Consider the following 15,730-nt stretch of genomic DNA (forward strand, 5'->3'; position numbering starts at 1 on the left):
GCAAGGACAAACGGTGTCAGTGTAAAGATAAAAAAGCCGGGATATTACAAGACCTTTTCTCAGAATGCGAAATAGTTGGAGAGTTAATGAATATTTCTTAGCAAGTGTTTACTGAAGTAAATGTTAACAAGTTGGGATATTACAAGGGCGTATCGGTGTATGGGAAAGTAAGGGAGATTATTGGACAGCCATCGAAATCGATATAATTTATATCAATTGAAATATAATATCATTTCTTTATTTAATGGAGATTACCATTGTTTTTATCTAATATACTTTGACCAACTATTCATCACAGACATGGTGTAAAATTCTGAGCCTACTGTTGAAAGGAGATTTTTGCATGGAGTAGATTTTAAAAATAAGTATATCCGTTCTTACCCCCTTCCAACGCAAGCTTAATCAAAATGAGCAGGCTGGTCTCAAAAGTCATGCGTCTGTTTTGACGACTACCACGTGTTTAACCTTTGCAATTTACCATTGCATTTTCTTCTCAGTATATTTTGAGCCGGCAGTAGCAAAACGTGTGGTTTTAGCAACAGCATTGACAACCATTAAGAATATCATTATGTAATGTTCCAACCACACAGAGCCAAATAATAACTTTATGTTGCAAAAACACGAGTCGATGTTGTTATCACTCAGTTTACATTGACAACCATTGTCGATGAGTCGATGTTGTTATCACTCAGTTTACATCGACAACCATTGTCGATGAGTCGATGTTGTTATCACTCAGTATACATTGACAACCATTGTCGATGTGCCGATATTGTTATCACTCAGTTTAAACATATTTTATTTTGTCATAACTGTCAACAAATGGGGTTTTCGCAATGTAGAATAATCATGCCCCTACAATCGATAACAAATTTAAATGGGTAGGCGGTTCTAACTTAATATGGTTTCATGCAATTATATGAAAACATACATCATTCAGCAAAAATATGTAGGAGAGAGAGAGAGAGAGAGAGAGAGAGAGAGAGAGAGAGAGAGGGATGAATAAATTAATGATAGTGCCAGAAATTGGACAAGAGTAAATACCCTCCCCCAAAAAAACTACGCCCTAATTATGTAAAGTGTTTCGTGTCTTTAATATATGTTTGGAACAAATCAAATAATGGGCGTTAACGTTCAATGTGAAATCAGATTATTCGTATTACAAATTAGTAGTGGTCGCGAGTATATTCATATGTTTCCGATTGTGAACAAATTTCCTACGCTAGTTCAATATAGTGTTTAGTGGTAAATATGCAATAATATCTATTTTCTATTTCATCACCACACGCACACACCAGAGTATGTCTCCAATGATTAGAATATCGCTCATTATGTAAATCACTTCAGTTATTTTTTAATTCTAGCATGCTTAATAGGTACATTCCTGTTACCAAAGAAATATATCTGAAGACACAATAGTTACGTTCATCTTTTTATTGAATCTGTTAGTGAGTTGCAAGACTGTATGAATGAGTTTCTGCTTATTTCGAGTCTGGCATTAATTCGATTAAAGATTATACCTATCTGTCTCACCAACCAGCGGTGGCAAAAGGTCAAGAATATCTGACGGATAGACACCATATTCAAGGTTATTAAAGTGACATAGTTTATGAATGTAACATTTAAGAGGCTGTCACATATTTCGTTAAGTATACAATATAAATGATAACGGAACTAAAAGAGATCCATGTGGAGGGTCAGTGGAAACATACTAGCTAGCTGAATCGGCAGTATTTACAAACACTGTTTAGAATCTATTCAATAGGTAGTCATGGAAACAATCAATAAGAGAGATATCAATGCCGTTGCGCTTTAATTTATGCATTAGAGCTTTATTACAGACCCGATCAAATGTTTTAAACGCATCGTAGAAGAACACACACACACACACACACACACACACACGAGTCATCATTGTAATCAAACGCAGTAAATACATTATTTAACATATCTACAGCTGAAATGCTCTATAATTAGGAAGAATACTGATTGATACTTGAACATAAGATTATCTGATTGCATAGGGTTGTATAGATGCTTAAAAATTATTTCCATAAATAACCACGCAGCTCGGTATATAATGAAATAGGTATACGATTTGAAAGATCCTTGGCGCATCCGATCTTATACACTTGCATTGCTTTCACTGTTTTCCATAAGGATGGGAACACTGTCTTAACTCGAAGCTTTCTAGGCATGTTGAATAAAATACAGCGTGGTTTAACTATGGATGCAATGATTTATTAGAGCATATGGTGACATATTTTATCCACACCACATGCTTTGTGGGTGGGTAATGTGTTTGTTACGTGGTGGTTTGATTATCTAGATGATGACAGACCACGGTGTTATTGCTCGGATCGAGTAAATAATAAAATAAAATGTGACATTATTGAATGGAATAAACAGAGATTATTGCAGATATAAAGAATAGAACAATAAGAAGTACCGTATGAAAAATATAATAATTCATTCAATTATATAAACAAATGAAATTGACAATGATATCTGAATGGTTCCACTTACTAAAAAAATGCAATTAGCTGTTTTGTTTTTACCGACAAGAAATATTTCATGGTGAAATCGAGTGAACGATCAAAACTCAAATGTCCGGAATGCCCGTATAACTTGGTTGCATGCCGGTTCTTCCAAATTCAACGTTGGCGACAGGTTAGAGTAGACACATTCATCTCACATCTCCACCACCATCCACCCCCACCCCCCTCTCTCTCTCTCTCTCTCTCCAGCCTCCTTTCTTGTCCTCAACCGTAGTTTAGTTGTCTAATCCCTTTTCCAAACGAACTACTCTCTTAATATTCTTAAGAAGGAAATACTTTTTGCAATCCTTAGAAAAAAAAAAGATTCATATTATATTCAAGACACATGAATGCAAGCAAGTGTCCTTCGGACCTCGATGTATGAATTTAAAACCAAGAAATTCAAACAAATACTTACATTGAACTTTTTTAGATATAATGTTTTGAACCTCTAAGGTTCTGTGTCCATCAAACTTCGAGACATACGTCCCTTGGACAATTTAGAACGGGAGAATACGTCATACTACCGTGGAGCTTGAAACTTATTGCCTCATTCCAGAAACTTAGACTGACTAATATTAGATGGAAAATACTTAAAACATTGAATTTCGTCTGTTAAACACACACCCTTTAATTAACGTAGCTAATCACTTTTATCTAACCACCGAAAACTAGCACATGCCGATTGATGTAGTATAGAGTAATTGTATCTGTTTCTCCCTTATTAAATAAATCAATTCCTGGAAACGTACGCTTTATAACACTTAGTTCAAATGGCAGAAATTCGCCTCAATATAGTCGCCACTTGTCCATTTTCCGCTATGTAAATCCAAATTAACTTTGCTTCTTTCATCTGTCTGACCGTTGTCCCAATTAAAAGCCATCACGCACAAAACTAGTGCTATCAAAACCATTGCAGTCTAGCGATCTAAGATGGTACCTAACCCATTAGTCAATTTAATTTGTTTCGTGCCACAATATGTGCTGCGAGAACATCAACAAACTTCACACAATGTTGCTTACATACAAAAGGTCTTATTATATAATTAATATATTAGTTACCTTATTATTAGTTTTCAAATGTGTATATCCGGTATATTGCCATTTTTATCAGCAACCTTCTCTTTAACAAAACTAAAAACACGGCTTTTACGACATCTCAAAATGTTACATGTAGTAACTAACCATTCGCATGAATGTCCTTGACGAAGGTATTATGGTTGAAAACTTTCTTTGACAACGTTTCCAATACTGTTTCATTTTACACAAAGAGAATGAATATTCTTCAAGTTACGAAAACATTCCTCCTTTGTCCTTTTTCTTTGGTTATTGACTTTATTATGTAGGTTGATTTTTTTTTTGGGGGGGGGGGCGGGTACTACCATTATTAGTTGGGTTTTTCTTCATGCTTCCTGCATGTTCTGTGCATTATGTTGTCATACCAACACGTGTCCATCAGCCGAACGGTTACAGTGCGATATGATGCACACATTTATTATACGATGAAGTAAAGGATGCAATGACATTATAAACATGACCAATAGTCCAACCTTAGTTGTATGATTTATAGCAGTTACCACATTACCAATAGTCCCAAGCTTAGTTGTCCGGTCTATAGCTGTTACCACATTACCAATAGTCCCTAACTTAGTTGTTCGGGCTATAGATGTTACAGATTATTAAATTATATGAAGTCCGTTTTAGTATAAAGCCGAACTTCTCTCTGATAACAGGTGGCAGATTCATAATGCAGCCGAGTAATTAAATATCAGGTCTTGTGATCACTTACATTTATCTCAACAGAGATAACTCTAGGATGAAGAAAATCTATCCCTGGAAATGTAACAATGGGATATAAGAGAGTTGCAGAGCTATTTGTTACGTTGATCGGATCAGAAAACGTATTTTACATACCTTCAAGCATCATCGCCTCTCTGAAACAGAATTCAGCATTGAGTAAGTCATCGTTTACATCATCCATAATTTTCATATCATCACCGACATTGAAGCCCCGCTCAATGATGATATTCAATGAGTGAGTTTGGTAACATAGATGGAGGAAGGCAGATTACATATAAGAGATATTTCACAACTTTTTCTCATATTGCTATCCGTGACTCTTCGTGGTTACGTATAATCAAATCTGGCCATAGTTTGAAAATCACATTTTCTGAAATAGAGACCATTACAGCTCCCCCACTGGTTGTTTCATCTCACCTTATTGGTTTATGATAGCCGTCTAACTGAATATTATCACAGTAATGCTATCATCTAGAATGCAAGCAAGTGCAATAATGTCAAAATCCTCAAAAATATTTAGTAGAGAAGTCTAATTTACATTTCAACAGATCTAGTACAGTCAAACCCGGTTATCTCGATTATGTCGGGGGTGTCAAAAAAATCTTCGACATAACCGGGTCCCAAGATATCAGGGTTTAGTTGACCAATCTACTGTAAAACAATGATTATGCATATGAAGCATAAAAATGAGGAGGAGTTTTGTTTCTAAAACCAAATGGCATTTCTAAAGTTTAATACAAATAATAATTGAGTCATGCCAGATTGCAGAAAAAGGATTGGAAGTCCTTTAAATGAGATTAAGTAACAAGTCGCACAATTTTGCAACACTTACTTTACTGAAACAATGTCAGTAGTTTAAAGTGTTTTCTTTTTATTATTTCTTTACCTTTGAATAGCGTCATCTCTTTGGTAGCCTCAGCAAGGGATTAGTGTCTTCACGCTGACCAAAATCTAGGCCAATTTATAAGTACATGTACACGTTGGGCTGTACTTTCTTTTTAAAGTATTTTCTTTTGTTAGTGTTGACTTTACCTAGTAGCAAAATGTAAGTGACCAAAATTGTACGTGAAAAATCAATAACTTTTCTTGATCATCAGAGGTTCCTTTACACCAGTATGCCAGTTTATACCAATACAATTTGCCTCTGTACCGGAAAAAAGATGAGGCTGTCGATATTCATGCACCGACAAAATGTAAATGTGTTTAAAGTTTTTAAAGTTAACAGTCATGACATCAAATTCTGTAAGAAGCCAACTTATTCTGTTTGTACAATTATAGTCCCATATCTTTCCCGACTTTGATTAGTGACCGTTGGCAATAATAGAAGTAGAGTCGACGTATCACTTTGATGGATTGCAAGGCCTTGATACTCCATTAAACTTCATGATAAAACAATACAAATGAACGCACTCCTCTTTGTTTCATTGACGTTACTCCTATCAGTCACTTTCTGCTTCGTTCTGTTTGGGTTGAAGAATCTGTAATCATGACATAGCGATAGATAACTTCGTTTAAACAAACGAAATTGGGCGCTATGGATTTAAAAAAAAGAAAATGCCATTTGTGATTTTATTTACTTTTGAACAAAACAAATTAAAAACAAGGTGTTTGGGGTGGGGGGGGGTTTACCAGCTTGGTATGGAATTTTGACGGTCTCTATTATTAGATGATTGTAAGTCACGTGAATAACCATGCTGAAGTTGAAGGCTTATACTCGCCAAGCATGGAAACTCATTAACTTGGTATTTTTCAAGTGAACTCTGAACCAAACATTTTAATTGTGTATGGATTCAGTTAGAGACTAACCGTGACGATATTGGAATGGGATTACACTGGAGTTTGTTCCAGAAAGCATTATGCATTTTATCCTATCTGTAATTCTGTCAATTTTCAAGTAAGTGTCATTAAATTGGCTAAAAGTACCAAATTCGTTTTAAATATATAGTGTAAAATTAATTAAGTAGTTTTAGCTACATTTAATGATGTTGACCTGATAATTTACCTAGTTACAGATGAGATAAAATTAGCGATGATGTGGAACAAACTATTTTGTCGTGGTATTGACATGTGACGGTGTCCATAACGAACGCAGCTCCTGTAAAGGTCATAAACGCATTTATTCAGTTTCCTTACCCCAAAGTATTGTTTATAACATAATTTTCTCCACTCTGTGCCATTGATAAACCATGCATTGATAAGATTTGTTGATTAGCATTTGTACCGGTGAAATTTTGTCTTGTACTGACTTTTTCCAACCTTGCTGGTACGAGGTATCGGTAGTAGCGGAATAGACGGATCATGTAAAATTTCACAACGATGAACATTAAAAGTTGCATTATGCCTGACATAAAGGGGTTATCGACTTAACAGGGGGTGAAAAAAGTGGGGAAAAATTAAGCATAACAAAGGAGAATTTTTCGGAAGCAGACCAAAACACTCGACATACCCGGGTTCTCGAGATAACCGAGGTCGAGATATGTGGGTTTGACTGCATATAAAGGTACAAAAGATAGATTCAACTCAAAATGAATCGGAATCTGGTACAGATATTAGGCTTGGATTCAGCTCAGTAGGAATCATAATTCGGTACAGATACTGGGAATAGATTCAGCTCAATATGAATTTGAATCTGGTAGTGATATTAGTCCTTAATTCAGCTCAATGTATCCGAATAATATAAGAAATAGACATATTCATAATATACAAGAAAAGAAATACAACAAATTTGTTAGCACTTATTATGCAAAGTATTACACCTTAGATTACTGATATCATATCTGTTAGCACTACTGACCCCTAGTAAAAACTGTGAGGCCATACAATTTACTTCCTGGTAGGTGAGCATGGCGATTGGTTTAGTGGATTTGTCTAGACTCTAGAAGGCGCATACCTGATCTGGCGGTGTTGTGTTCATCACCACGTGGTGGTGATATAATTTATTCCGTGTATTATTTCAACAAAAAGATTGGCAAGATCTACAACGTCAGGGGCATCAATAACCGCTAGAAGAACTCTTGGTTCTTTTTTAGGTGCGTGTTCCCACATGAACGGATTCATCTTGCGTTATATACATTATTTGGGTTTATCTGTCCATGCACAAAAAAAACATTTATTTACCAGTTTCTCCGGGTAAATGACGACGCGTTAACGATGGCAATGTTGCAAAGAAATCGAAATAGATTCTGGTGAATGACACGACATGTTCAGAATCTTTTCATTGATATTTCTGAAATCACCCGGTAACGATCATCGAACCCACAAACCGTTCAAGACAAATGATTATGACTCGTATCTCATCTGCTGTAGAGTTACAAAAACTGCAGAGCACGAGTCAAAACTTTGAATGTTACTACATTTCTTCAAAATGTACAACCACTTTATACAAGCTGAACGTTATTTAAACATCTTTTGTTTTAGTTCTCAAATTAGAAATTTGACTTTTCTCTTCAATGTGAAAGTTTTATAATATTAAAACAGAGAATTTTCAAAAGAGATAGATTAATTTAATTTCATACGCATAATATACAATGACCGAACTTTAGGCTTAGTAGATATATCAAAATGGATAGAATTGCTTTTTTAAGGGCAAGAACAAATTATTTGCCTGCTTTTAAAGGTTTTACTGGATACGTATGTTGCCACAGGGCAATTTACTTCATCTACTGTTATTTGGGGAAAAAAAATAATTTCATTTGGCCCATAGCACGATTTCACACATTCAAAACATTGTATAAACGTCTTAAATCGGTTAAATGCAAAATAACATAAAATACATTACAAAGTAAAGCTGTATATTTTCTGAAGAAGGTTACAGAAACAAAACGTAAATAAAAAAATGCCCGAGGCTCTATGAAGATTTCATAAGACAGAATTATATCAAGGAAATATCAGTGCACAATAAAGAAGTCTATTTATATAATATGACACACTATTTAAATATCTCCTTGTGAGGGAATTTAGACTGTGGCCCAAATTATATCCTTCCAGTTTCCGCAGCAACATTTTGTATCAAGCTGCTAGAAATGTGTTCAATTATGGTCGGTGTCTTATGTTTGTAATATGTATATCTCGGTTATTTCATACACACAACCTCTATAATACTTCAGGGATGCAATAGTTCTCAGAAGGTTTTACATTTGACTTGCATTGAATGGTTTTAGCGTTTAAATTTTTTTGTTGTTGCTGTTTTTTGTCTTTACTTTGATATTTGCTTTTTTTTAGCTTCTCTTTAAAACGCACTTAGTTTTGTGGATGGCTCCAATTTATAAATGAAATAGCTGATATCAGCCAGCAGCAAAAAGTTACATGTGAGTCCAGATCAACGCCTTTTCGCCCTTAAACTCTTCCTTTGGAATGCTTTTCATTATTGATGTGCGGGAAGACTGTACGAGAGACGTGCCTTAGATACAGTTAATTAATCTTCAATCCAGTCCTTAAAATAAATGTGGTTTTTACCTTCAGGACCATGTAATTGCATCCACCTTTCACGTGAATGTATTATTCATTTAAGATGAGAGCCCCACAGAATAAACAATATATATTTCAAATTCTTTTGTTAAAGCGGACACAGAGTTAATGAAGCAATTTCCGTTGTATATCTGAGCAAGATCACGACATTGTGTAACATCTTTTTATACCTGCTATATATTATTTCCACATACACGTCTTCCTCTTTGTCACGTGCCACCTACGGCATTATTTTTAACACCGAAGAAGGAGGGACAATTTAAAATTTAGGTAGTTCTGAGCCCCCAGTCAGCAAAGCCGACGGTCTGTGTGAATGAAAGACTCAAGGTGAAATGTATAACAATTTAATAAATATCAACGTACAATTTCTCAAACAATGCTTTCAACAAATACATACATTGACCTATTACGTTGCCAATTACTATCCTTATATGAAATTACAGTCTTAAGACAAAGTGTTTCCCTTCGGTGTTGATTCTGTTACTCATTTGTCCTCTGGTACTTCCGGTATCCTCGACTCCCTTCTCTCCTTGCACTTCCGGAACTCTCTTCCACGCTTCTTTCCGGTACTACGCCTCCACTGACTGCTTACGTCACAATAGACCTCCCACGTGGTCTCAACGTGTCTTCCTTCTTTCGATTCGCGGGTGTCAACTCTCGCCCCATCCCGAAAGCTTCCTTAAGAAGCCTTCGTTCACAATCCAACTTAGAATTTTCCTGAAATTCCTATCCCGCTTTTTTAACGAGCGCACAATTTCGGCACTCGGCGCGCAATCTAGTGTCTCCCACCTTCCCTATGATCTGCTCTCGCCAACGTTCAAACATGCACTAACGGAAAAATGGACTTAGTCCGAACAAAATGCATATTGAGACTCTGTCCTGGATTTGAATCTTTCTGTTCCGACTGGCTACGACCCGATCTCTTTGAAAACTGCAATGGGGATATTTATCACTTGCATGTCGTAGTGAATTCCCGGCCGAGTCATCGCTGTCTAAGTGCAAGTAAGTCGCGAGGAGGCCGTTGCGTAACGGTTACACAACCGACAGGCAGCTTCTTTGTCCAGAATCGGGCCTATAGTCGAAACCTTAAGTAATACGTATTAACATATCCAGGTGCTCTGACTACAAAGTAGCTATAAGAAAATATGTGTATACGTGAACCTGAACATCAGCAAATTTTCCCCACAACGAGCCACTCTTCTTAAAAATCACTCGCAATTTCTTCACGTGTGTTTGCCCTAACTTTGTAAAATGTCATAACAATAAGATCATCCATTTATAGAACACTTAAAATGTTTTTGAACCAATAGATTTTGTCATTTCACCCACGAAAAATAATTTGATACCCTCGTGCTTCATATCTGTTAAAACGTTTCTATTTCTGTATTGCAAATTGAAAACAAAATGTTGCATACTCAAGTTATCAAGAATAAGCTAGGATTAAATTGTTTGAATTTATATTTCAACATCAAAACCTCACCGTAAATATATACTGGGCCTGTTCATACAATCAGATCAGAATGATTCATATAATAGAAGATTACATCTAAAAATCTTATTCTTCCCACATAATCAGAACTAATTTTAAAGTGTAATGTTGATTCGAATTCAAAATTACCCATACGTTTACAGGAACTGAGTATCATAGTACTTAATATTCCCTGATGTATTGCATTTGTTGTTGCTGTTTGTTTATGTTTTTAGCGGTAAGGCATTCATTAAAAGGGATATCTCCAGAGAATTGGGATATTTGCTGTTGCTGTTTGTTAATGTTTTCAGCGGTAAAACATTCATTAAGAGGGATATCCCGATAGAATGGGAATATTTGTTGTTGCTGTTTGTTAATGTTTTCAGCGGTAAGACATTCGTTGAGAGGGATATTCCTATATAATTGGGATATTTGTTGTTGCTGTTTGTTAATGTTTTCAGCGGTAAAACATTCATTAAGAGGGATATCCCGATAGAATGGGAATATTTGTTGTTGCTGTTTGTTAATGTTTTCAGCGGTAAGACATTCATTAAGAGATAGAATGGGGATATTTGTTGTTGCTGTTTATTTTGTTAACGCTAAGACAAAGTGATATCCCTATATAAATAGGACATAACTTTAATTTTCTTTCTCAGTTAGTCTACGTTAATGTTTCTCACTAGCATTTGTATAGCAATGTCCTTTATGCTTTTGAAACATATAGTCTAAAATTATCACAGCTTCATCCTTTTAATGTTATAATCACTCTAGTAACTCTCCCTACCGTTTTAGCTTTTAGGATTCATTCAATTCTTGTTACTGCAAACACAAATATATTTTGTCAAATTTGCAAGTAACTTTAACAGTTCTCGAAAAGGTTTTCTTCGTGAAGCAGGGTATCACAACTTTAATTTACACTTTTCATGCGAAAGCGTGTACATAACAAACGTTGTCACTGACAGTTAATTTTATATTATTGTTTTCTTTTGGGAAGCTTTGCATTGCCAGGAAGCAAATTTTAACCTCAAAACGTAAATGTTGTTGGAACTGAATGTGTTTGTTTGACCTCTAACGCATATAATTATGTTCGAAGGATCAATGATAAACTTATACTTAAATGTATCCAAGACGAATACTTACCACTGAAAGAAGTACTGCATGAATTTTAATCTCCATGACTTCTGTACATTTGAGGAATCACACAAAGAATAAACTTAACTCACAGGTTGTACTTTGTTTGAAAGCGTTCTACGTGCTATCAAGTATATATACTAATATACAATAGGAACCCACTAATATGTTCACACATTTATAACTCTCGTACAACCTACGCACACCGGTGGCTTCAGTCACACCACCAATGTTTCTGGATTTGTTTACTCAAGGAAACTAACAGTTGGTAAAAAATACCAGCTTGAGGCGCTACAGCCCAAGGGGTCTGCATTAGTAAGATTTTCATTCAGGAAAAATAATGGGGAGATATGGTATTAGGGCTCTGCCCATCGGCATCATCAGCCTCCCAATCAGAGACACGGAGAACGCCTAGCTGATTGGGCGTAATGCAATGTGCCAACGATAAAATCTGTACCTGCTTTCGCCGTATATTGATACTTCTGTTGTACAAACAGTTGATCAATTTATTTTAAGGAGGGAGGGGAATACTTTGTGGTCTATACAGATTCTTATGTTTTCAGTTAATATAAACTTCTATTTATATAAATCTATAGAATAAACCAGTCTATTATTCATTAAAATGACATAACGTTTGGAGTCATTCGCCCTCAGTAAAAGAGAAGCCTAATTTTGATTGGTGAAACAGAGACCCTATTTCAATGTCCCCAAGTAATATTGGAATTGTAACAAATGTAACAAATTGTGGTATTAAAATAAGGTCATTTAAAGAAGAACAAACTGAAATGTGAATTAAAATTACAATCCAGCACTGATAATTATCATAATTAATCATCAACTTGAAATGACTATTGTTATAAATACCTAATGATTTATAAGCTAAATTCATTAATATATAATAAATTTTAAATTTGAATAAATTTACCATGGTGTGCCTTGTAAACATCCGTTTTATGCGATACGTGGATTGAAAACTTTCACAAATCATTTGTCCTTAAACTCGTCTCTTTGATAAAGTTTGAAATTTAAGTGATTAATATTGATGAATATATCGATACATGATTGTCGCCTCGAAATGCTTCAGTATTTAAAGCATAAATTATTATACCACAGCATGTTATGGCTTCCAACCGGAAAATTTAAATATAATTTGTCCCTTCCAGTAATTAAACCTTTTCAAAGCAATTCACACACACACACACACACACACACACACACACACACACACACACACGCACGCACACACAAACAGACGCACGCACGGACGCACACACACACACACACTTTTCCTTTCAAAATACTTGTGGTACTTCCTGTTTAAAGCTGGCAGCACAGTTGCGTTTAGTCAATTATCTCTGCGTTAGTCTCATCATGCGATAACTATAGACTATATACGTTATATTAGGGAATGAGGTGCATTTGTTGTATCTGCTCTTTAGTGTGAACACCTATACTTATAGAAGTGAGTTTGTTGTATTTACTCTTTAGTTTGCACACCTATTCTTATAGAAGTGAGTTTGTTGTATTTACTATTTAATCTGCACACCTATTCTTACAGAAGTGAGTTAATTGTATTTACTCTTTAGTCTGTACACCTATTCTGATAGAAGTGAGTTCGTTGTATTAACTCTTTAGTCTGCACGCCTATTCTGTTAGAAGGGAGTTCGTTGTATTTACTCTTTAGTCTGTACACATATTCTGATAGAAGGGAGTTCGTTGTATTAACTCTTTAATGTGCAAACCTATTCTTGTAGAAGTGAGTTCGTTGTATTTTCTCTTTAGTCTGCACGCCTATTCTGATAGAAGTGAGTTCGTTGTATTTACTCATTAGTCTGCACACCTATTCTGACAGAAATGAGTTCATTGTATTTACTCTTTAGTCTGCACACCTATTCTTACAGAAGGGAGTTCGTTATATTTACTCTTTAGTCTGCACATCTAATCTGATAGAAGGGAGTTCGTTGTATTTACTCTTAAGTCTGCACACCTATTCTGGTAGAAGTGAGTTCATTGTATTTACCCTTTAGTTTGCACACCTTTTCTTACAGAAGGGATATCGTTGTATTTACTCTTTAGTCTGCACACTTCTGCTGATAGAAGGGAGTTCGCTGTATTTACTCTTTAGTCTGTACACCTATTCTTACAGAAGGGAGTTCGTTGTATTTACTCTTTATTCTGCACACCCGTTCTGATAGAAGTGAGTTCGTCGTATGTACTCTTTAGTCTGCACACCTATTCTGTTAGAAGTGAGTTCGTTGTATTTACCCTTTAGTTTGCACACCTCTTCTTACAGAAGGGATATCATTGTATTTACTCTTTAGTCTGCACACCTATGCTGATGGAAGGGAGTTCGTTGTATTTACTCTTTAGTCTGTACACCTATTCTTACAGAAGGGAGTTCGTTGTATTTACTCTTTATTCTGCACACCCATTCTGATAGAGCTAGCGTGGGTACGTGGGAAAGCCGGCCAGTAGCTTCTCGTGGGTCGGTGGTTCTTCCCGGAGCCGCCATGTATAGCCTATCTTGTGCTGAAAAATGGCGTTAAACCCTAGAACAAAAACAACAACAACCATTCTGATAGAAGTGAGTTCGTCGTATTTACTCTTTAGTCTCAACACCTATTTTTATAGAAGTGAGTTCTGTTCTAGTCTCAATTACACAAGTGAATGAATGAAATTCATTATATGTCGTAAGTACGTTATTTTTCAGCGAATATACACATTCAAGTCTTTAGCATACATGAAATCATCTAAGATCAGTGAATTCAAACGGATTTTCGTAACACATATCAACTTAAGTAATGCATGAAATTCTTAGATTCCTATTACAATCAAGACGACAAATTCAAACAATTCGTCAAACTTCTATAAAGAAGATCATTGTACGAATTCAGATAGATGAACTCAACACAGTTATATTCATATCAAAACATTTGATACAAAAACTTCAACAAATAAATTCATGCAAATATAAGCAGTTAAATTCACGCAAAGCATTATATTTGCATCAACGAATTACATGAGATTGACGCAGACACCTTGTGCTTTCAAACTTTGTTCGCTTCTACCGCTGAATTATGTCCGTCGACTTTCCCGGCATCGGGTCCCTTGGAAAATGTTTTACGAAAGAATGTCTTCTAAATTCAATCTCGGAGTCCCTAATATTTTCACTCTTGCAGGAATAATGAAGACTGATTAGAGTTTTCGATGGGGGCAATTTAAACCCAAGAACTTTCATGTGGGAACCACGCCCTTTTATGTTAGCGTAACCAATCAGAAATAAATAAATCTACCGCCTGACTACTAGATTTCCAAACAACGGATTCTGGAAAAACTCAGCTCTGACAGCTCCGATATAAAATCGAAATTAACCTTCCCTTTTCTAGTCGTCTAACGATTCAATAAACGAATACTTAATAAAGAATCACTTCCTCTCCCGACACAGACATTATAAATCATTGTAGTATAGCGATTTAACAAGCACCTGTCCCCATCAATCTAATTAATTGTTTTCAGGTCCAAGTTAATGTTAACCGTTAAGGTGGCCTAGTGGTTAGAGCGTCCGCCTCTGATGAAGAAAGAAAGAAAAAAAGGAGCGTCCGCCTCGGATACAGGAGGTTGTGGGTTCGATCCTCGGCCTAGTCATACCTAAGACTTATAAAAATGGTATAACAGCTGCTTCGCTTTGCGTTCAACATGAGGAGGTTAGTGTTAGAACTGGTCTGTCTGGTGTCAGGATAATGTGACTGGGTGGGACATCATGCTACATGTCTGCGGCATGATGCCCCAGTGCTAGACATCAATTTAAACTGCCACATTGCAGACATCGTAGCAATATGACTGAAAAATTGTTAAAGCTACGTTAAAAATCCAAATAAAATCACACACATCACAGACGCGAGTTTGTTTTTGATACTCTTTTGTTTACCTATTCTTACAGTAGTTATAGTAGTTAATTTACTGTATTTACACTAGCGTGCACACATACTTATATTAAAATGCGTAAAAATATGAATTTAATGAACAGAAGGTTTCAAACATTGTACGATCTATCTCTCTGTCTGTCTGTCTCACATTGATATAAGCCTTCGCAAGTTGTGTGTCATATATATATATATATATATATATATATATATATATATATATATATATATATATATATATATATATATATATATATTGCAAGACCATATTATCATTTAATTAATCCTGAAAAGTTTCGTGATACATACGGTATCTAAATTTTACGTTTCCACTCTTACATGCATCTTAAATTAATTATCAACGTAATTTTAATTGCATATGATAATTATATTGATAGACAAAT

At 35.4% G+C, this 15,730-nt stretch overlaps 1 protein-coding gene across 1 annotated transcript in view; it reads right to left on the reverse strand.

The window, feature by feature from the left end:
- LOC149801972 (collagen alpha-6(VI) chain-like) overlaps window positions 1-11,611 on the reverse strand; it is a 136,441-nt gene extending 124,830 nt beyond the window's left edge. The window contains exon 1 of the mRNA XM_089956367.1: window positions 11,413-11,611. Within this exon, the coding sequence (XP_089812493.1) occupies window positions 11,413-11,448 (36 nt within the window). The 5' untranslated portion in view covers window positions 11,449-11,611. The remainder of the gene's footprint in view (window positions 1-11,412) is intronic.
- Between the last annotated feature and the right edge of the window lie 4,119 nt (window positions 11,612-15,730).

The sequence above is a fragment of the Sinohyriopsis cumingii genome, chromosome 4 (genome assembly GCF_028554795.1).
Source record: "Sinohyriopsis cumingii isolate HCF-2022 chromosome 4, ASM2855479v2, whole genome shotgun sequence".
Lineage (NCBI taxonomy): Eukaryota > Metazoa > Mollusca > Bivalvia > Unionida > Unionidae > Sinohyriopsis > Sinohyriopsis cumingii.